The sequence below is a fragment of the Chionomys nivalis genome, chromosome 5 (assembly GCF_950005125.1).
Source record: "Chionomys nivalis chromosome 5, mChiNiv1.1, whole genome shotgun sequence".
Taxonomy (NCBI): domain Eukaryota; kingdom Metazoa; phylum Chordata; class Mammalia; order Rodentia; family Cricetidae; genus Chionomys; species Chionomys nivalis.
In genome coordinates, this window is record NC_080090.1 from 4,590,024 (window position 1) to 4,613,679 (window position 23,656).

General features: G+C 42.5%; 1 protein-coding gene across 2 annotated transcripts in view; it reads left to right on the forward strand.

The window, feature by feature from the left end:
• Rab3gap2 (RAB3 GTPase activating non-catalytic protein subunit 2) overlaps window positions 1–23,656 on the forward strand; it is an 81,940-nt gene that overhangs the window by 53,174 nt on the left and 5,110 nt on the right. Inside the window, exons 18-31 of one of the 2 annotated variants that reach the window (XM_057770362.1) lie at window positions 549–639; window positions 2,611–2,738; window positions 6,454–6,667; window positions 7,512–7,609; window positions 8,785–8,890; window positions 10,489–10,649; window positions 11,354–11,582; window positions 14,391–14,564; window positions 14,660–14,766; window positions 17,832–17,898; window positions 18,834–18,904; window positions 21,291–21,326; window positions 22,487–22,561; window positions 23,016–23,234. In XM_057770362.1, coding sequence (XP_057626345.1) covers window positions 549–639; window positions 2,611–2,738; window positions 6,454–6,667; window positions 7,512–7,609; window positions 8,785–8,890; window positions 10,489–10,649; window positions 11,354–11,582; window positions 14,391–14,564; window positions 14,660–14,766; window positions 17,832–17,898; window positions 18,834–18,904; window positions 21,291–21,326; window positions 22,487–22,561; window positions 23,016–23,234 — 1,776 coding nt within the window. The remainder of the gene's footprint in view (window positions 1–548; window positions 640–2,610; window positions 2,739–6,453; window positions 6,668–7,511; window positions 7,610–8,784; window positions 8,891–10,488; window positions 10,650–11,353; window positions 11,583–14,390; window positions 14,565–14,659; window positions 14,767–17,831; window positions 17,899–18,833; window positions 18,905–21,290; window positions 21,327–22,486; window positions 22,562–23,015; window positions 23,235–23,656) is intronic. The other variant, XM_057770364.1, reaches the window with a different exon arrangement.

Sequence of the window (23,656 nt, forward strand, 5' to 3'; positions counted from 1 at the left end):
CTTAGGGTTGGGGTTTTTAAACCATGTGTCTCGTTAGTTAACGTCTAATTTAATATGCCAATGTAAAAGGATAAGTATGAATTTTAACTGTTCCCGACTCCTTGATGAGGCATTTAAAAACCTGTGGATGGAGATGTCTAAACATCTGAATGGGTTGAGAGTGGGGAGGGTAGAGTGGGTGCTATGTCTAGCTAGCCATGGTGGAAATGGCAGTGTGCCACCTGCACATGCAGCAAGCGGTCATGAAGTCTTCAGCTTTTATAACGACATGCCACTTACCTCTGCTTCTTATTCATTCCTGGCGGAGTCCAGTTCAGACTTTCCGTTGGAGAATAGCTGTCCTCTCCATGTTGTGGGGCCACTGTGTGAGCCGGCAGTTGCCTTCTCTCTCATTCTCAGTCTGGACAGAGGATTACGTAGACTCCTTGATGTAACTTGAATTTTCAGGTGTATGCATTGAATTGGGGATTACAGAGATCTAGGTCTGTGTATAAAATGAAAGCAAGTTTGTTGCTGTATAGTCACTAGAATTACTCTTTTTCTCTTAGGCTCTGGAAAGCATTTTGGCCAGTGAGCGTTTATCATTTTCCTGCCTTAGAAACGTTACTCAGACTTTAATGGACACTTTAAAAAATCAAGGTAATAGCTATTGTTATGGTTTCACTTCAGATTGTATATTTCTTTGTGGGACATATGATGTTTTCACGTATTAATATAGAGATGACTGATAGAAGGAAAGGCAGGTAGATATAAAATAGGGTACTTACTCCATATATACGCTTAATACTTGGGAACTTGAAAAGATTTTCCATCTAATATTCACACTGAACTGTCTCAATATATTAACTGTTTTTAGGAAGTTTTTTGTCCATGTTTGCATGTATCAAATTCTTAAATAAATAATAAAAGTGATGTTTTAAATATTAAAAAATAAAATTGTGGGCCAAAGAATTAAATTAATTAACAATATAAAAATTTTAAAAGAATAATGAGAAGCTATTACATTGTGAAAGCCATTGGGATGAGGGTGTTGAGCTGATGGTGTGTAAAACCCAAGTAGCGCTAGGGACCATGGTGCATGTCTTTAATCTCAGCTCTCGGGATACAGATGGAGATGTGTCTCTGAGTCCAAAGGCCAGCCAGGGTTGCACAGGAGACATAAACAACAACAAAACCCATAGTTTTGCATGAATCTAGATCATCTATTTGTGAATTTTTCCTAACAGTAAAACATATACAACTAGATTTATATTTGATTACATTTATGCCTAGTCATGTTTAAGCCAGGCTACAATGGCTTAAAATTTTTTTTTTAAAAAGCCTGATATTAAGTTCTTTTAGGTCATAAAGTATCTAACTTTGAGGTTGTTTTCATTTTGATGTTTTCAGTAGACACAAAAATCTAATTCTTGGTAAACGGTGACCTTCTTAGAGCTCACACTTTAGTGGAAACAGCTCATTTAAATGTATATCATGCTTGTAAAGTCCCACATCCCTTGAGAGCATTAACAAAAGATTGGGTATTATGTAGAGAATAAGCCAGATAACAAAACCAAAATTAAAAAGCAAATCTCAATATCAAGTTTGATTGACAAATGGGAGTCCTAAAAAATTCTGAAGAGTTTTGTATGCTGTTTTATTATAGGTGTGAGAACATAAGTGTTTCCTGTTACTCTGTCTTAAGTAAGAGTTATTCAAGTTTCCAAAATCTGCCTTTTTAGAGAATATCTGTTTTACATTAGTGAGAAATATTTAAATTATGCAGAAGTATGCCTCAGCATTAATCATGAACAAAATAAACCTAATTATTGGAGGATATTAGTGAACTTCTACTTTAGGTCTTTTTGCCAGGCTGTCTTTTTTGGTTTTTTGAGACAGGGTTTCTCTGTGGTTTTGGAGCCTGTCCTGGAACTAGCTCTTGTAGACCAGGCTGGTCTCGAACTCACAGAGATCCGCCTGCCTCTGCCTCCCGAGTGCTGGGATTAAAGGCGTGCGCCACCACCGCCCGGCTCTTGCCAGGCTGTCTTAAAGATACATTCGTCACAATCTCTAATTGGTCAGAACTGAGCATCCTCCTTGTCTTTGACCCCCCTTGCTAATGAGCAGAGCTAGGCATCCTTGTACATCTTCAGGTGAGCACAGCAAGTGCATTGTGCTGGGATGAAGTTGAGTATTGACACGTTTCTTTAAATAGAAGTGCCACAGGCTGGGCAGTGGTGCTGCACTTTAATCCTAGTACTTGGAGGCAGAGGCAGGCAGATCTCAGAGTTCAAGGCCAACCTGGTCTACAGAGGGTTCTAGGATAGTCAGGGCTACACAGAGAAACCCTGTCTCAAACACACACACGTGCACGCACACACACACACACACACAAAGTGCCACTCAAAGGTTTCCTACTTTTGCTCTGTACCTCTTCTCCCCTTATTAGAAAACATTATTTCACTTGAAAGTTAGATTTGTTACTTACTGGAATGGAAAATTACCTATGCTTTCAAATCTATGATAGATTAATATCAGTATTTAACCCACTAAGGAATTATATTTAAGAGATTATGACAGCCTTTTTATGAGTCTGCTACATATATCTAATATGTTTTTCCTCTCCTGTAGAGCTCGAGTCTGTGGATGAAGGACTGCTGCAATTTTGTGCCAATCAGCTGAAGTTACTACATCTTTACGAATCTGTCAGCCAGTTAAATTCTGTTGGTTTTCACTCAGACACACCGTTCTCTGATAACGTAAGTAACCACAAATGTTAGTATTATGCACAATCATCCCTTTGAGTATTTTCAATTCTTAAACTTTTTTTGAGTAAAAAGTATAAAATTAAAGGTTTAGGGTGGATTTGTTGTTGTTTTTAAGAACTTAAAGGTATATTTTTTTCTATCAGGCCTCTTTTCTATTTCTTGATGCTTAGTTTATATTACCAAATTTATATTTTGTAAAAATACAAAACTATTAAATCTCATTGTTAATTCATCTTAACTCTTAGACTCCTTAAATTTTTCTTGACACATTTTTAAGGTGCTGTCTTAGTCACTGTCCTATTGTTTAAAGAGACACCATCACCAAGACAACTCTTATAAAAGAAAATATTTAATTAGGGCTTGGTTTACAGTTTCAGAGGGTTAGTTAGTCCATCTTTATCATGGCAGGCAGCATACAGGCAGGTGTGGGGCTGAGAGCTTGCATCCTGATCCACAGGCTACAGGCAGAGGAGACTGGGCTTGGCTGGGCTTTCGAAACCTCAAAGGCCACCTCCAGTAGCACACCTTCTTCAACAGGGCCACACCTCCTAGTCCTCCCCAGCAGTCACCAATTGAAAACTAAGAATTCAAATCTGTGAGCCTATGGGGGCCATTCCCACTCATGCCACCACAGGTGACTTTTAAAAAGATGTTCTGAAAAAGCGCTGGAGAGCTTTTCCATGTCAGATGAACCCAAGTCCTTAGCCCAGCTGTGCCACTGCAAGAGTCTGCTCTTGTATTTCCTCCCCTTCCCAAGAAGGGAGGGAGCCACTTTCAGGCCGTTCTGGGTGTTGCCTGGTTGGATACCTGCTGCAAGCAACCATCTACTTGACTCATACTAGGGCACAAACTAGCTGTGAGCTCTGTGAAGTGCTGAGCAGAAGTGACTACTCAGCCATCTGCAGGCCTGCTTCTCCTCAGCCCTCTGCTGTGGAAGGACCTCCTTCCTGAAGACTTTCAGCCTAGTTCTCAGTGAGGGCCACACAGATAGAATTCTGGTAGTCTATGTGCTGGTGCATCCCCTGGTGACTTAAAGGGATCTTGACGGGGCGCTGTAAGTGGTGGGCACCTCACCTCAAACCTTCAGTGAAGCGGGTAGGTTGGAGAGAATGCTAAATAATTTTTTTGGGGGGGGGGTGGAGTTTTCTCTTTATAATTATTTTAATTTAATTAACCTTTTGATTGTTTGTGCAATATTATATATTTTAAATTATAATAAACCCCCAGAGTATTTTGTAGCTGGGATAAGAAAAAAGAAAAAGAAAAAAATTCTAACAGCTTTTAGTTTTGTAATTAAAAAGAAACAAAAAGCAAAGTTTGTCCTGAACCTTTTACAGATTTGTCATAACAGCATTAAAGTGATTGAACAGAAAAAAAAGGTATTTTGAAAAACTTCATAATAAAAATATTTTCACTTTTCTGTTGTTTCAAAACTGTAACTTTTCTTCTTGACTTTTCATATTATTATTGCTGTCTGTTTGCCTGTGAGTGTGGTGTGTACCTACCTTAGCTTATGTGGTGGGCAGAGTTCAACTATCAATTGGAGTTGCTTCTCTCCATCCTCCACGCGTTCCAGAGGCTGGACGCAGACCATCAGTCTTGTGGGTCAAGCACTTCTAGTTGCTGAGCTGTCTCACTGGCCATGCTTTAAAGAAAATAGAAGAAAGATTCTGCCAAGCTGGGCAGTGGTGGCACACACCTTTAATTCCAGCACTTGGGAGGAAGCAGAACTAGGCAGATCTCTGAGTTCAAGGCCAGCATGGTCTACAGAGTGAGTTCCAGACAACCAGGGCTGCACAGAGAAGCCCTGTCTCGAAAAACCAGGAAAAATAAAAAAGAAAGATTCTGCCAAACAAGAGATCAGTTTTTCTGCATTGTTAGTTAACTAATGCTGCTTGTTCTTTTGTGAATTATATACTGAAATAAAATTCTAAAATAGTATATCTCATATCACAGTGTTAAAGATAACTGTACTAAATATTGTCTGAGTTATGTAAGACATCAAGTAGTGACAATCCCTTTCAGTCTTCAGTATAGTGCAGTAGTTGCTCTAAGAAATGCATGCAGAGTTTCCCTGAATGGAAACTAGAGAGATTGTCTGTCTTCCTCTCAGATGACTGTTCCCTAGTGTAGATTGCCCAGCCTGGAAGCCCCATGTCTTCTGCTTATCCAAGGCAGGTTTATTAAAATGATTTTAGTGATTTTTTCAAGTCACCAATAATACTTATTTAAAAATTAGCCTGTCTTGGTGGCTGGAGAGATGGCTCAAAGGAATAGAGCACGGGCTGCTCTTCCAGGGGTCCTGAGTGTAATTCCCAGCAACCACATGGTGGCTCACAACCATCTGTAATAAGATCTGGTGTCCTCTTCTGTACTGCAGGATACATGAAGGAAGAAACCTATATACATAATAAATAAAAATCTTTTAAAAAAAAATTAGCCTGTCTTATTGAAAGTTTACATGTACAACTATATAAATAATTTTAAACTGAAAAGTGAAAGAGTATATTTTATCTTCTGGTTTTGGGGGTTTTAGATTTTAACATTTTAGTAAAACACTTATAGTGGTGTTCTCTAGTTACCATTAAAAATTATGAAAGCAGTTCTTTAGGATCAGACCATCTACCTCAGTAATTGTAAACACCAGGAACGTGCAAGTTGACGAGGGGGGGGCTTACAGGAAGAATTGCCTGCTCAGTTCTTAGGTTCTTCTCATCAAGACCAAATGGTCGGGGGCTGGAGAGATGGCTCAGAGGTTAAAAGCATTGCCTGCTCTTCCAAAGGTCCTGAGTTCAATTCCCAGCAACCACATGGTGGCTCACAACCATCTGTAATGGGGTCTGGTGCCCTCTTCTGGCCTGCAGGCATACACACAGACAGAATATTGTATACATAATAAATAAATAAATAAATAAATAAATAAATATTTTAAAAAAAAGGAAAAAAAGACCAAATGGTCTTGCATATGCCCGGTAAAAGAGAATAACCAGGCATGGTGTTACTGTCCTGGAGCTTTAGGTGCTTGGAGGGCTGAGAGAACATCGCAATTCCAGATATAAAGGCACCATAATTAGGCACCATCTCAAAAAGACAAAAACAAAACAAAGCTGAATGTGTATGATTGTGGTTTTAATTGTGTAACACTGAGCAAAAGGTTTTCTTTGCTATGGCAGATTTACAGGGTTTTCAGAAAAAACGATGATATCATGTAGTGTGTCTTTATATGTCCTGGGTAAATTGGTTGAAAGACTGGCCAGTTCTAGTTGAGTTGTGACATCTTTGTGTCCCTGGTTGCAAAGAGGACCTATGAGCAAAGGTGCTGCGAATTATGTCTATGGTGTACCGGTCATGTTGCACAGAGACATGCAGCCACATGGAAAACGAAATTATACTTTTCAGACTTGGATTATTTTCTATTTTATGATACATATTTATTAGGGCCCTAACTTTTAGAAGAGTATATAGTACTCTAAAGAAATCCCGAAAATGGCACTCTTAGTAGTTTCTCAAGGTTAGTTTACTTGTATAACATCATATTCATGAAATGCCATTTAAAACTAACATTTAAAACAGTACATTACCTCTGTTATATTTCATACTAATTTTTTTAAAGTCACCATTGCTCAACTACCTTGACTCTCACATCCAATAAGGGGCTAGCTTTTGTAGCAATTCATAGAGACATGGCCTGCTCTTACTGTTGAAGGACTTGGCTGTGTTGCTAAGACTGGACGATAAGGAACTCGTGAAGCTCCGGGCCTTATTAGAGAAGTACAAACAAGAAAACACCAAGACCACTGTCCGGTTTTCTGAGGATGCAGACGGAGTGCTGCCTGTCAAGACCTTCCTCGAATATCTAGAGTATGAGAAGGATGTGCTGAGCATAAAGAAGATAAGCGAAGAGGAGTATGTGGCTCTAGGTGGGTAACATCCTGTAATCTGCTCCGAATGCCCTCACTCTTCTACAGAAAAAGTCCTAGTGCAAGTGTACAGCAACTCGGTGTTTGCTTTTGTTTGAAATGCAATGACCAAATGATTCACTGTGGTCAGCAATGTATTCTGGGTACTCACATACCATGTCACACAAATTAAATTGTGTTAATAAGCCTTCTACAAAGGAAGTATTGGGGCTGAAGAGATGGCTCAGTCAGTAAAGTGATTGCTGTGCAAACTTAGGGACCATAGTTTGAAATCACAGCACCTATGTAAAAAGCCAGGCATGATGGCATCTGCCTATAATCCTATCCCTGGAGAGACATAGAGAAGAGGATCCCCAGGACTCTCCGGTCACCTCATCTTGCCTAGCTAATGAACTGCATGTCCAGTGAGCAATCTATTTCAAAAAAAAGTGGGGAGCATTTGAAGAGACCTCCGACATTGACCCCTGACCTCCACCCATACACATGTATGTACAATGCCACAGGAGACAATGTTAAGGCATAATGATTTGCCTTCTGTTCTCCTAAATCAATTAATTAAATTAATTCAGACATTAAGCTCTTTTCTTTCGGTGTTGAGACCTATAATCCCAGCACTCAGGAGGCAGAGGCAAAGGGGTCTCTGAGAGTTTGAAGCTGGCCTGGTCTACATGGTGATTTCCAAGGTCTATGTAGAGAGAACCCCGGCAAACAAAACAAAACACCAACAAATCGTTTTCTTTCGTGCTGTCCTGCTGTTCTCCGATTCCAGTTTGCACTTAAGTAAGATTATTAATCTGAACATTCATCGTCTATAACATGTTTGTTTGTTTGTTTGTTTCACTAGGCAGTTTCTTTTTTTGGAAGTGTTTGCATGGAGAAAGCTCCACGGAGGATATGTGTCACTCTCTGGAGTCTGCCGGACTTAGTCCTCAGCAGTTACTGGTAAGGGTTTCTTACTGAATCCTCTGCAAAAGTTACATAGACATGTTAAGTTTCAAATCATTAGCATGTCAAGAACATACATAAAAAACCTGAAGTGATCAAGAAAATTGTAATTTCCATATTAAGATTATGTTATCATACATTTTCGGCCTTAAATAAATATATAACTTAACAGGTGAATGCATTTACAGTAGATTTTGTTCATCGGTTGTTACATTAGAAAGAAAGAGATCTTTAAAAACAAACTTCACCACCGCCCGGCAACCTACTGCAATTTTATAAGTAGCCAAGGTTCTGCATAGAAACCAGCAGTCACAGAGGTGACGCTCTGCTAGACCAGCAGTCACAGAGGTGACGCTCTGCTAGACCAGCACTCACAGAGGTGACGCTCTGCTAGACCAGCACTCACAGAGGTGACGCTCTGCTAGACCAGCAGTCACAGAGGTGACGCTCTGCTAGACCAGCAGTCACAGAGGTGACGCTCTGCTAGACCAGCACTCACAGAGGTGACGCTCTGCTAGACCAGCACTCACAGAGGTGACGCTCTGCTAGACCAGCACTCACAGAGGTGACGCTCTGCTAGACCAGCAGTCACAGAGGTGACGCTCTGCTAGACCAGCACTCACAGAGGTGACGCTCTGCTAGACCAGCACTCACAGAGGTGACACTGTTCTCTTCAAATTTTCATCAAATAAGCTGCACAAATCTTAAAGTGGTTTTGTTTACAGTGTGTATTTCAGAACTTGTTAGGAATTCTAGAATAGGAATTTGGTGGCTTATACTTGTTCCCCTCCACCGTGTCCCTGTGTCTTTGGCCAAAGCAAGAGCAACAAAGCCCTCCCTATGTCTCTTTTCAGTACCTGTGTCTAGCACTTTACTCTGCAGGCGAATGTCATACTGGTGTCCTTCCTGGCAGTGTTCTCCTTTACTGTGGCTTAGATTGGAAGACAGAATATGTAACCTAAGAGGAGGTGGGGGTGGGAGTCAGGTGCCCAGCAGATGTTGAGAATCTCTTAGGTAGACAGTGTAGTCAGTGTGATCCCACATTGCATGATAGAGCAAACACCCAGCCAGATAGCTACATCAGCATGTACACATGCACACGGTAGGAAACTGTAAAATCTCCCCTTTGTTAAAGATTATTTAGGCTGAACTATATTTTTATTTTATTTTAGTCTCTGCTCCTAAGTGTTTGGCTTTCGAAGGAAAAAGATATTTTGGACAAACCACAGTCTGTCTGCTGTCTTCATACCATGCTGTCCCTACTGAGCAAGATGAAAGGTAGGTTACGGTGCGTTTCATGGGCCTGTGTTCTCAGGGTTTCCATGTCAAGGCTCTGAAACAAAACACTGTGTTTGAAATACCACACAAAGGCAGACTACAATGTAGAAAAGGTTTCAGTGGCTGTGAAGCTAGGAGGATCCTTTGTACAGACGAGGCCTGGGTTTGCATCCTTGGCTCTGTGGCAGTATTGCTGTGAAGTCTTCGTGCACTGGTCAGAAACTTGCTGTGCACTTGTGATGTTCTTTCATACAGGACAGTGGAATTCTGCTATCAGAAGATGTAACTTCATTGGGAAATGGTCTTTGGTAGAAATAATATTTTGGTAGGAAAAGTGTCTTCATGTTTTTTTTTTTGTTTTTGTTTTTTTTGTTTTTTTTTTTGGATTTTTGAGACAGGGTTTCTCTGTAGCTTTTTGGTTCCTGTCCTGGAACTAGCTCTTGTAGACCGGGCTGGCCTTGAACTCACAGAGATCCGCCTGTCTCTGCCTCCCGAGTGCTGGGATTAAAGGCGTGCGCCACCACCGCCCGGCCACTCATTGCTCTTCTAGAGGAGCTAGGTTCATTCCCAGCACCCACATGGTGGCTCACAACTGTCTGTAACTCCACTTCCAGGGGGACCTATTGCCCTCTTGTGGCTTCTGTGGGCTCCAGACATACATGTGGTACACAGATATACATGCAAACAAAAAACCCATACATATAAAGAAAACAATAAAAATGTTCTCTAAAAGTATATATCTTCCCCATTATTCCTTTTTAGTAATGATGAAAATACTTCAAATAAGAATTTGGGGCCTGGCAGTGGTGACACATACCTTTAATCCCAGCACTCAGGAGGCAGAGGCAGACAGATCTCTGAATTCAAGGCCAGCCTAATCTACAGAGTGAGTTCCAGGACAGTCAGAGCTGTTACACAGAGATACAATAACAAATAACAAAACAATAACAACAACCACCCTCTCCCCCTCCCCACAAAAAACAAAACAAACAAACAAACAATCCAAGCGTTTGGTATTGATTCAAGAAATCAATATAAATGACAAACAATATAAAGGAATGGAAGATAAATGTTCTAAATAAAATCAGTTGCAGTGTCTTGGGGTTTTTATTGCTGTGATAAAGACAATGATCAGAAGCAACTTGAGAAGGAAAGGGTTTATTTTTTCTTCTAATTCCAGGTGTCACTGAGGAGGTCAGTGAACTTCCATTCCTGGAAGACAGAACTGAAGCAGAGACTGGAGGAGTGTAGCCTGCCGGCTTGCTCTTCATGCTCACTCACCCTGCTTTCTTATACAACTCAGGACCACCTACCTAGGGGTAGCCCCACCCTCAGTGTGCTGGGTCCTCTGCCATCAACCACTAATCACAAAAATGCTGTACAGGCTTGCCTACAGGCTGAGCTCCTTTCTCTCAGATGACTCTAGCTTGTGATAAAAACCCAGTTGGCACATGATATTAATTTTCTAGTGCATTTAAAAATATGCAGGTGCATCTTTGACAGATTTAGTTTAAACGTAAAAGATGAAACCCATGAACTACACCCCCAAACAGACAGGGTAAGATTTTTACCTTCTGCTTTTCTTCTTGTCTGTGCAGTGGCCATTGATGAGACATGGGATTCTCAGTCTGTGTCCCCTTGGTGGCAGCAGATGCGCATGGCCTGTATTCAGTCGGAGAACAACGGAGCTGCCCTGCTGTCTGCGCACGTTGGGCATTCTGTTGCTGCCCAGATGTCCAGCAATTCTACAGATAAGAGAGTGAGTGGGCAGCTTGTGGAGGCACTCTGTTGGCTGATGGGGGTTTTCCATGTTTGGGTAGATAACTTGCAGTGCCCCGGAGCATCTAGAATGTGGGATGTGTGAGGAACTTGAAATAACAGGTAATGGACGGTGACGCATTCCTCACGAAGAGCTCGGGGCACACTGGATCGCTTCTTGGGTGTATTCAGGTTTTGCCGTCCTATGATTGTCTCCGTCCTCCTCTCGCACACGCAGCACTGAGTCACATGGATGACTTTACCAGACACCTGAGTGGATCTGTAGTGGCTTACTATAGACATTGTCAGTGCTGGGAGTTATGGGCAAAGTGTGCCAGATTGAGGTGTTTACAGTGATGGAGTTAGCTGGTACATTCTGTCAACGTCCTAAGCCGAGCAGCCCTTGCTTCTCAGAGACCAGAAGACTCTTTAAGATGCACACCGACTGAGCCTGACTCATTACCACAGGACCTCTTCTAAATGTTCCGAGTATCCAGCTCCTCCAGTCAAGTATTAAATCTGTAAAATTACGTCTCTGTTGCTTTCATTTAAGTTAATGCTATTCAAAGTCTTTGTCAGGCAACTGGGGTGTGGCTCAGTATTAGAGCACTTGCCCAGCATATGTAAGGGAATGGGTTTGATCCCCAGAAAATGGAATGAAAACAAATGTATTGCCCAAAGTGTAAGCAGGATAGTTTTTCTCAGTTTTCCCAGACAGCTTTGGGTGCTGATGCAGAAGCCCTCACAGACTCCTGGGAAGCCCTTTCTCTTGACACCGAGTACTGGAAGCTCCTGCTGAAGCAGCTGGAAGATTGCCTCATCCTCCAGACCCTGCTCCACAGCAAGGCCAGTCCTCCAGCTGCCAAGGTGTCATCTCCACAGACAGAGCCACTTCCAAGGCTTTCGGTGAAGAAACTGTTAGAAGGAGGAAAAGGTGAGCTGAAGCCATGACTGTTTGCGTGCGCACAGACATGATTCTGAGTACATATTCACTTGTTCATGAAGTGACATATTTATGAGACTCCCATCCTGCTCCCAGGTCCCACCTCACCCACTCGTGGACACTTGAGTCTTGCTCATGGTCAGAGTGTCCTCCAGGAGACCATTCCCAACAGCCTTCTCCTCCTCTCCTGATCTCCTTAGAGCTAATAGTGTCATCCCTTCCTCTCTTTGTTCCCCTTTGTGTTTCTAAGTTTCCCTGAAGTGCATGTTTTATGTGCCACATAGTAGTCATGTGTATTTATGAGATACAGTGTGACATTTTAATACGTTTATGCATCATTAGTTCTTATCCATTATGTAGCTATTTGCCACTGTTTTGTGTCAGAAGCACTCAGAGTCCTCTCTGATACCTGTTTTGAATGTTCAATTAGTGTCCCTGCTGCACTGGGGACCAGAAGTTACTCACCTGTCCAGAGGCACCCTAGTACCTACCATCCTCTCTCCTTCCTTCTCCCTGCATTCTCCCTGGCCTCTGCTCATTGTTCTTCCACCCTCTCCTCCTATGAGAGTCACTGTAGTTTCCACATGTAAGCGAGAGCATTCAGCATTGTCCTCGTCTCTGATGCATTACTTTCTATTGACCTACAGCCGTTCTGGTTTCGGGGCAGAAGAACCTTTGTTTCAGTTGTCTCTGAGAACAGCCCATTCTCCTTACCAGAGGCCCTGTTAGGCACTTGATATCGGAATATTATCTCAAATGCTTCCAGATCTTTACATTTTGTTTATTTAATGCATGTGTGTGTGTGCATGCATGCGTGTACTGGTACATGGACTTTGTGTGTGCATGGAGGCCGGAAGAGGGTGTCAGGTGTCCTCTATCAGGGTCCTTCTATTCCTTTGTGGCAGGATCTCTTTCCAAGCCTGGGGTTCAAATTTTCTAGGTTAGGTTGGAAGGCAGGAAGAGCCAGGGATCCTTCAGTCTCTGCCGACCTTAGAGATGGGCTTACAGGGGTGTACTGTCTGCTTCTCTTGTTACATGGGCAATGAGCTCTGTACTCTGGGCCTCATAATTGTGAAGTACTTATCAAACCCTGAGATCTCCCCAGCCCTATAAGTATTTATAGATGTTTACTTTGTATCTTGCTTTCTCATTCTTTATAAGATTTGTGATTTTTTTTAAAATTGTAAATTTCCTCTATACCGTATTGTCCCCTAACGATGTTGAGGTATACCATTGCAATATTACCCTAAGAAATGCAGGCAGGGGTATAGTTCTAGAGCAACACTTTAAGATAGTTCAGAAGCCAGAGATGAAGTTCAGTCTCTCAGCACCCTGTTCACAGATGATGGTGAGTTTACTATAAAGCATTTTTATGGGAAACTGTTTGAATCAAAATAAGAGGTAAGCCAGACATGGTGGCATACATGTTAGTCCCAGTTATTCTGGAAGCAGATGGGGGAATGAACATTTGAGCTAATAAATTTCAAACTGGCCCTCGTGGGCATTACTCACACCTGCTCCCTACCCCCAAAGATAGAAAGTTTAGGGTAAAAGTTAGTGTATACCATTTTTTTAAAAATATGTATTTATTTATTATTTATACAATATTCTGTCTGTGCGTATGTCTGCAGGCCAGAAGAGGGCACCAGACCTCATTACAGATGGTTGTGAGCCACCATGTGGTTGCCGGGAATTGAACTCAGGACCTTTGGAAGAGGAGGCAATGCTCTTAACCATTGAGCCATCTCTCCGGCCCCCCTAGTGTATACCATTTTTAAAAGTGTACTTTATTCTAGGTGATAAACAGAATTTTTCACATCTTGATATTTTCAGCTGGCACTTAAAATTTTTTGTATTCTCTCGCTGAGTAAAATGTGAATTATGACTAAATTTTGCCCATAGATATTTTATCTAGCAACATTAGGTGTACACTAGATGTGATCTGGGGTGGCTGGGATCACTTTGGCAGGACTCTATGTAAGAGTGCTTGCTGCCAACCATGAGTCCCTGAGTGCAGATCCTCAGAACTCACTTGAAAAGCCAAGCGTGGCTGTGCACATTTTAACCACAGCACTGTGGGGCAGGCAGACAGAGTGAGAGACCGTCTCAAGTGATTGAGTCAGAGTAACAGCAGGACACCACCATCCTCCTGATGCCATGTGTGTTTGTGTACACATGTACAGACACATTTGCATTTAAGTCATGTGGGGGTAGGCATTAGTTCCATTGAAAGAGCGATTGTCTGGCATGCACAGTCCTGGGCTTAATCCCAGCACCTTGTAACTAGGTGTGCTGGCATATACTTGTCCCATCACCTTAGAGGTGGAGTAATAGCATCAGAAGTTCAAGGTCCATCCTTAGCTACATGATGGGTTTGAAGCCAGCCTGATGTAAGATTCTTTTTAAACCCAAAAAATAAAGAAAAAAGAATTCTTTTAAAAAAAAAATAGGAATTTCCTCATCTGTGTCTGGTATACTATATTTGAATTTATGGACCTGGCAAGTGTACAGCATTTAGTATTGGCACATGTTCATTATATTTATTTAAGATTGTTCTCCATGTAGAAGTGTGCCCCCAGATAGCAGCTGTCTTGCTTGCCCTCCCAAGTTGGATGATGTGTATAACACTGCTGTGAGTCTCATGCTCTTCGGTATCAGCTTCGGTTGATTCACAGCTGACTGTGGTGTGTATCTCTGGTCTTGAGGGAATATCCAGCATACTCTGTATTTGGCTCCATTTAATACATTGCTACTCAGATTTTACCAGATTTCGTTTTCTTTCTTATCTTATACCTGTAGGTGGTGTTGCAGACAGTGTAGCCAAGTGGATATTTAAACAGGACCTCAGCCCTGAATTGTTGAAATGTGCCAACCAAGGAAGAGATTCAGAAAACCCAGATGAACCCAAAGAAGGTATTGCGCGAAGTTTCCTTGAGGTGCCAGAGGTGCAGATAGACCTAGGAGCCATACCAGGTGACACCCAAATAATGAGCATTACGAGATTCGGGGTGGAGTGACGTAGCCACGTTCTTGTTATTGACGATGCTGTTACCCTCTGTGTCTTTCAGATTTGCTGCGTTTAGCCTATGAGCAGTTCCCGTGTAGCCTTGAGCTTGACGTGCTGCATGCACATTGCTGCTGGGAGTATGTTGTTCAGTGGAATAAAGACCCAGAGGTGTGTCGCTCTCCATCTTCTGATTGTGTCTGCACACATGTACCCGGGCCAGGCTTGTCCTGGAGCTCACTAAACATTTGCTTTTACCTTGTGCCTGTACTAGTAGCTGTGCTAGTGCTTTTCACACATTGCCTTGTATGTATGTGTGTGGTGGTACTAAGTGTTGAACCTATAGCTTCATGTTTGCTAGGCAAGCACCCGAACGCTGAGCTATAGCCTCAGCCCCTTTAAACTTACTTCCTGGAGACAGGATCTTGTTAAGTTACCTTTACTAGCATTGAACTCGTGACTTTCCTGAGTAGTGAGCAATGTGCACAGCAGTCAGTGGCCAGCGGTGTTCTGAAGTGACCTCAGTGCTCCTTCATTCAGATTCTAGGAGTTTGATCCTCATTCTAGTTTTAGCCTTCCCTTTTTCATTGACTAGAAACATGGTTGAAGACTGGCCATAATAGTACTTTGCTGTGGGGACTCAGCGAGAAGGTGATGGAGGAATATGAACAGCATTCCCATCCTGGCACCGGGGTTTGGCTAAGTTAGCAAGGACAAGTCTATTATTTAAATCACTCTTAGTGTATTCTCTTAATACATAACACCATTACATATTAAAGAGCCTTTATTAGGGGCAGGAACGATGTCCTATTGTAGCAGTGTGAGTCAGTTCACCTTTGAATGCAGCCCGAGATAAAGACCTCAAAGAAAAAATTTGGATTCCAGAGGAGTCATTTACAAGAATCCTTCTGAGGGAGGCTTGAGTGAAGGTGGCAAAGGAAATAGCTACAAGATGCTCTCATGTCTTGTTTCATCTTGGTGTCGAGCCTGAAGGATTGATGCCTTCCTTAAATGGCTGGAGTGGTGGGCAATTGTACATCAGCCGTTGAGTTGGGATCCAAAGCCAAGCTTGGAGCCACTCTGAGGGTACTTCCAGACCTAAGTGCCCATGGAAAGATTGTGTCCCTAAGGGTGTGGGAAATGAGGCCTTGTCGGCGAGCTGAGAGGCCTGCAAGGCTAATCTTTGACACGAGTTGGCAATGTACATAGTAGAGCTGTTCCTGGGTTATCATTCTTATCCAAATGTAAGGAAAGTGGTAACCATAGACACTACAGCCATCAGACACGAAGCTGCCATTAGGACCTTGACTTTGACTTTACCAAAATGGCACATAGTGTTAGGCTGGTGCCATTTCACTCAGAAATGCAGGAGGAAATCAAAACTGTACTTGTTAGAGCTCACTGAGGACAAGGATAAAGCACACAGCTTCAGGTAAGGAGAGAGCCCGTGTTCCCGGCCCGACTGGGGGCAGGCAGTACAGTCCTGTGCTAAGAGAAAGAGGAAGGGAACATTACAGCATCTGGTTCTGCTCACAGAATTGGCTCAATTGCCTTTGTGCCCTGTTGCCAATCCTTCCGGCTAATCCTAGTTACAGCACACAGCTGGCATGACCTTGGGAAACATCCCTGAGCCCATTGTCAAAATTTCTTCCTAAATGAGAATATTCTACGGTAGCAGTCATCTTGAGGAGTAGAGAAAGTGGCCCCATTAGTGTAATCATTGGCCCCTCCTAGGATGGTTTGAATAATGGCTGTCTTGTTTGTGTGGTTTTCTTGTTAACTTAACACATCACACTCCATCCCAACTTCAACACTACACCTACATCTACCTTTAATTTTAAATTGAATTATATTTGGAGACTTTGCAATATCAACATGTGTGGGACAGTAGTGATGGGGGCTTCAAGCGGTTTTAGCCAAAATCCGGATGATTTTGTGAGCATTACATGCTAATATGTGAATTTGAGGATATCAGCCTTTGTGATAACACAGATGGCTTTTAAGCCTTCCCTCTGACATTTCCTGGTCCCTTGCTCTAATTCTTCTCTCCTTACCGTATACTCCTGACACTCTGATGTGCTCGCTTTCATATTGCTTAGCTCCCTCACTAGACTCTACCCTCAGTGAAGACCAGGATTTGGGTCCATTTTGCTCAGTGTGGTTTTCCTGGGACTTTAAATAGGTTTCATGCATAGTAGCTGCTCCAAATTTGTTGCATAATGGTTGTTTGCAAAAAGAATCTAAGTTTTCATGCCTGTGAAATTCAAGTAAGTATTGCATGTAGAGAACACGTGTGTGGTATAGAGACTGCAGAGAACGTGAATCTCCCTGTCAGCATGACCTGGGGTGTATCTAGAAATTAATCATTAATTAGATAATGAAATGATTAAAGTTATCTTATCAGAAGTTATTTTTTACCTAATTCACAGATATCTTTGGGTTTTATTTTCTTTTCCCTCCTTGTTTGTTTGTTTGAATCAGGGTTTAGCTATATAGCTTAGCCTGGAATTTCATTTTTAGCTTTTGTGGTCTAGAATATATGGTCTTTCTGCTTCTATCAATTTCTTTTTGTTTGCTTACTTGTTTGTTTTTGAAGCAGGGTCTAACTGTGTAGCCCTGGCTGTCCTGCAACTCACTGTGTAGACCAGGCTGGCTTCAAACTCACAGAAATCCACCTGCCTCTGCCTCCTGAGTTCTAGGATTAAAGGTGTGCACCACTATACCCAGCGGCTGCTGCTTTGACTGTGATAATGGTGCTGCTGCTTCTTCCTTCTCCTCCTCTTCCTCTTCCTTCATGTATGTCTGTGTACTAAATGTGTGCCCAGTACCCTCGGAGATTAGTATAGATAATTGTCTGCCATCCTGTGGGTCCTCTGCAAGAGCAACAGTGCTCTTAACCACTGAACCATCTCTCTAGCCCCTTTGCCAAATTCTTAAGTAGATTTGTGCAGAAAATTTAGTAAGACGTCTCAGTGGGGGCTGAAGGGGTGGCTTGGTGGCTAAGGTTGCTTCCTTCAGAGGATCTGAGTTTAGTTCTCAGCACACTAGTCTGGATGCTCACTCGTGCCTGTAACTGTAGCATCAGGGGATCTGATGTCCTCCTCCAGCTCTGCAGGCGTCCTCTCACACACAGCATTCACTCGCCACAGACACACACATAAATAAGTAAATCTTAAAAGGTTTTCATTGATGTCAAATAACCTTTATCTTTTTTTTCTCTCTCTCTCCTGTCTAAGGAAGCACGCTTTCTGGTTAGGTCCATAGAACACTTGAAGCACATTCTTAATGCACATGTTCAAAATGGTGAGTAGCAGATGTTAAGCCCTCATGGACTCATGGAGCCCCTGCCACGATAGGACATGAATTGTCCAGCTGACATCCTCCACCAGCGCCTGGCTCTTGCCCTAGCAGCCCTTGTAGCTGCTTCCTTCCAGGACTGGGGAGCACTACTGCTGGTTGCCAGCTGCTTTGCTATGTAAAGAAATGCTCAGGTTTTGTTCTTGTTTGCTCAGTTGAGTTCTTTAAATATTTTTAATGTTTTAAAGTACTTTTTTGTCTTTTGGGGAGTGGGTGTTTGTTTTTCTCGTGCAGTAAGGCCTCTTGTTGCCCAGGCCACCCTTGAGCTCTTGACCCTCACAAAGGCTGGCATTACAGGCATAGCCACCACATCTGGCTACCTTGTTGTACTTTTAATATTTCGTTATTTTAATGTTTTTACATAAGAATGAAGCTGTCCTCAGTAATGTATGCCTGTCTTTAATGATGAGTTTCTGAGATGTGCTGGGAGACCAGCGGGTATCATGCTAACAGACGTTTCCACATCAGTGTCTCAGCCAGTGTGTGCTCCCTTTGTTTCAGACTCTCACCAAAGCTTGAGAGCCAGGAGTGCTAATCCGTAGCAGTAGCTGAGCATGTGCTAGGCCCCATGTCCCACCCCAGCACAGCCCCCTGCACAACCCCCCCCCCCCCCCCCACGCACAGCAAAGCAAGCAATCAAACCTTCAAAGCCTTTCTGGCAGCTGTGTGATGTTATGATGATGATGCTATTTTTTTCCTTGTAATACAAGTTTTATACTTATGCTTAAAGCTATACTCCTTTGTTCACTTATTCTTTTATTAAAAATGAAAATTCTGTATAAGATGCAAGAAGTAATATGTAAATAAACTTGGGGACGAGAGTTAGATGTCTGATGAAGTTGCATCTGTAGCACTCTGCTCTTGTTTCATTTGCTGTCTAGGTATCGCATTGATGATGTGGAATACATTCTTAGTTAAAAGGTTTTCTGCTGCCACCTACTTGATGGATAAGGTGAGGTGATGTTAATTGTCTCATACTTCTTAACTAATTCCCTTAATTTATCGATATTAGAAAGATTGTTCACACTGGGGTGTGTGGACAGTTGACAGACTGTTTCTGGTTGTCTGATAGCGTGGTTTAGTTTTGCTGGCTTAAATGTACTTCTGAGGGCTAGCATTGTGTGTGTGTACATGTATATATTTGAGATTATAAGAAAATTACATCATTAACCCCCTTTCTTTTTTTCCTTCCAGCTCCTCCCATGCACACACATCCTCAGTGTCTTTCAAATTCATGACCACTTTTTCTTTGATCATTGTTACATATATACACATATAAACATATGAGTCCAACCTGCTCAGACCATATAATGTCATTGTTGTATGTATATGTTTTCAGAGCTGACTATTTGGTATTGGATAACCAATTGGTGTGCTCTTTTCTGGGGAAGCCACTTCTCCCACTCTTATTATTCTTTAGTTGCCCATAGCTCTTTGTTCGTGTTGATTGTGACGCCCTTGTTCAGCTCGTGTTTAGACAGCAGTGCTGGCGAGACTTCATGGGCGTAGCTTTTCTGATGTTTCTAGGAGAAACACTCGCAGCAAACTCCCTTTTCCCGTCTCTCACAGTCTTGCAGCTCTCTCTTGTGCAGTGGTCTCTGAGCCTCAGGTGACTGAGCTCTGCATTTGACTGGATGTAGTTTTCTGTAGTGGGCTCTGTCTGTTGCACAGAGAAGTGTCCTCGAATGGAAAGAACTAGCTTGTCTGTGGGTACAAGGATAAACATTTAGAATGCACTTAGAGATTATGCTGGGTTAGTAAAGTATTCATTGTAGGGTCTCCTCTGAGATCCATGACTTTACCATCTCCAGGTAGTTGGCTAGGTTTCCAGTACCAAAAGGATTTGTCAAGTGGACCTTCAGTCCAATTAGAGAGCTGTTGGTTACTGCCAGATACGTGGGCCACTCATGCACCCTCGGGGCTATGGTGCCTCACCTGTTGTTACTGTGGTTCATAGGCATCACAGCTGGGTAGGCTTATTAGGTGTTTCCCTCCTTTGGAAGCTTGCATGGTGCCTTCTGTTCATTCAGATCAGTTCCAGCTTAGGAACCTCTGTGCCGTTTCTGAAGTGTGTGGTATCAGCAATAGGGACTTACCTTCCACCCCTGGGGAGCAACCAAACTTAGAGTGTTGGAAGTCTCCTGGACAACCCTGACCAACAACTCAAAAGAGGGCTTCTCATGCCTACTGTTGAGGTTTTCATTAGATAGTGTATTGCTCTTGGGGAGGGAGGGAACTTTGTCAGCCCAGGTGGGATCTTAATTCTCAATCTCTCTCCACACATACACACATATATATGCATATATACACACACAATGTGCTATATATTATATACTATATATACACATCTATATCATACATGCATACACACATATATTTATGTGTATTACAGGTATTTTTAGGTAGACAGTTAATAGTATGATTCCTTATCACCTTTTCAGACACATTAACTGTTGTTTTGCTCTCCCCTCTTTCTTCTCTATCTCTCTTCCTTGCTCCCAAATTGGAACCACCCTGTTTTTCCCATCTGGCCTCTCTATTACCCCTTGGCTTCCCACCAGCCCCAATGGTCCATTTTTATTTTCCTGATTTCTGCAGCTACTCAAGATTTGGAGTTCAGATGAGAGAACACAACATTTGTCTCTCTGAGTCTGGGTTACCTCACTCAGTATCTCTTCTAGTTGCATCCGTTTACTTGCAAAGTTCATGATTTCATTTTTCTTTACAACTGGCTAGTATCCATATTGTGTATGTACTAATCTTTCCTTGTCTATTAATTGGTTGTAGGACACTTAAGTTGTTTGCATTTCCTGGCTGTTTTACTAGAGCAGCAATGAGCATGGCTGTCCACTGCTGTGCAGCACTCGCTTTACCGGCCAACAAGGCTCTCGGGTGTTGTTTACTAGGAAGATTCAGATAACACAGTTACTTGGCTGTACGAGCAGAGAGCTGGATTTTTACCAGGCTTCTGTCTCCTGCCGCCTTCCTTCAGCTCTTCTCTGTCTTGTCATCTGTAAACTGGGTTTACAGATGGTTGTAAGCTACCATATGGGTGCAGGGAATTGAACCTAGGTCCTCTGTAAAAGTGGCAAGTGCTCTTAATTGCTGAGCCATCTCCCCAGCCCAAGAATTTGCTTTTGAAATAATTATTTGTGAGCTCTGTGTGATATTTTTTGTGTATGTATATATCTACCACAATTGTTGGTAGCCTGCCAATAGTTAATTACTGGCATGTATATTGATAGCTGTAATTCTGGTTGCTGGTTGCTTTTTATTTTCTGTACTGTTCCAATGCCTTTTAGTTTAAATTGTTAACTATTATACTTTGTCTGTTTCAGGTTGGGAAGTCTCCAAAGGATAGGTTATGCCGAAGGGTGAGTGAGTCTCTCTGTTAAACCTGCACTCTGCATATCTTACTGTATGAGTGAACTTTGATTTCCCCTGTTGAGATTGACCTCTGTGGAGATAGCAAAAAACAGAGAGTACTGCATTGAGGAAATAGTTATGATCTGTGGTCCCTCAGTTTCCCTGTCTTGATTGGCAGCTAGCATGTGTAAGTCTTAAGGTTTGTTTGGCTTTGGACTCTGAACTGGAAGCCATCTCTGGCTGGGTCTACTCTGCACTAGCATCTCATAGTAGAGACATCTGACCTCACCTGCAGGCAGATTATACCTAGACTGAATAACCACTGACCTCAGTTGAGATTCTGATCACGGACACTGCGACTGCTGATCAGTAGTTTCCCTCCAAACTGTGACATGTTCTTCTTACATATCTCCAGAAATGTGAGACACATAAATCGAACTCAGGGGAATCTTATTCCCAGAGTGGCAGTGTGGCTAGGGTTAAGAATGTATGTGTGCAAATACGCACGCACACACTCTGAGTTATGTACTTTGAAGGTGTGAAGAATCGAAATGATTGTTGGCTTTAAAAAGATTATCCAGAAATGCAGTAACTCCTCACACAGGCCTGTAGGAGGGGTCAATGGGAACTATTTCTTGCTAAAAATGTGAATTTGGTATTTGGTTGTCAAATAGGGAATTCTAGTTTTATTCAGGTAATTCAGTTCAGTGCCTTCAAAATGCCATGAAACCAGCAGCCTAGGTTGTTTCTTCCATGTTGAACCATGTTTGTGTATCTTACCATATCCCATGGTTAGTTGGCTAGCAAATGCTTTAGCAAATTGAAGGATCTGTAGTTACTGTGCACAGTCTCTCCCCCTGCCCTTTGGTGGTACTACAGATTGAATCCAGAGTCTTACATATGCTAAGTATATGCCCAACCACTGAGGCACACACTCATCCCAGACATTAAGATTGAAAGTAATAACACTAATGTCACTAGTATCACATTAACGGCTAATATCAAATTGATCGATGCTACAAAACCCTCTGGTAGGAACTTAGAATATCTAATGACTTCAGATTGTATTCAGTGTAGAAAAGCAGGCAAGTAGACATGCTGAAGTCTCTTGTTTCTCTAATAGTACACAAGTTTTGATGGGGGTCATAATGTTCCTTTTTGAGAACAGGATGTGGGGATGAGTGACACAGCAGTGACGTCCTTCCTCGGATCCTGCCTGGATCTTCTTCAGACTTCACTGGAGGTAAAAGGCGTGTGCACGGTGGGGCATGCCTGGAATCCCCTCTTAGGAGGCTGGGATAGAAGGACTGAGATTGAAGGACATCCAGGGCCTTGAAGTGAGACCACACACACACACACACACACACACACACACACACAGCATGTGCTCCCCACACACCCTCATTCGAGTGTCTCTTTAGATATTAAATAATCTGAAAATCATCGAGCTTAAATGACATGATAAGTTTACCATATTTATTGTACAACATTATTATTGTATATTTTGACTTTAGCCTCAAAAGTGATATTCTTTCTCTTCCTCTCTCTCCCCCCCCTTTCCCCCTCTCTCTGAATTGTATTTTTGTGGTTTCTGTTATAAATAGGGAATACAGGCTTAGTTTGCACTTTGGGATATTGCCGTTTGTAGTTCCTATTCTCCAACTCCTGACACAGTCTTCTATTCTCAACTTCCACAGGCTGACATTAGCAGGGATGAAATGCAGATGCCAGTCCTAGACACCGAGGATGCCTGGCTGTCCGTGGAGGGCCCCATCTCTATAGTGGAACTGGCCCTCGAGCAGAAGCCTATCCACTACCCACTGGTGGAGCACCATTCCATCCTGTGCTCCATCCTGTATGCAGCCATGCGCTTTTCTCTTAAGAGTGTGAAGCCTCTCGCTCTTTTTGATAGCAAGGTGAGTCCCCAGAGGGTTTCAGAGTTGTTGGCTAACAGGTACATGGGGTTCTTACTGAATGGTATATCTTCAGTTCTTTAGTGGTTTGTGGAATATGATCCCCTGAGTCCCAGCTCCTTGTCCCCTACCTAGTTCCATTCTTCTGATTTACTCATGACATCCTTCTCATTCTGCATATTCTCCCTAGACACACCAGACTCACTCATACATCTGATGAGTGTGCTCCTGTTCAGTGCCCTAGAACTCATCTGGAGGCCCTCACTCCTTGTTGTCATGACTTCAGTTTGCTTTCTCTTGAGTTCCTTGGCTTGAGTAATTAATGCCACCCTTTGTGCACTAGTACATACTACTGAGGTTGCTTCGTGGAGGTCTCAGCTAAAGGGTCACCTAGACTGGGGAGTATGATGTAGCGGTGTCTGTGG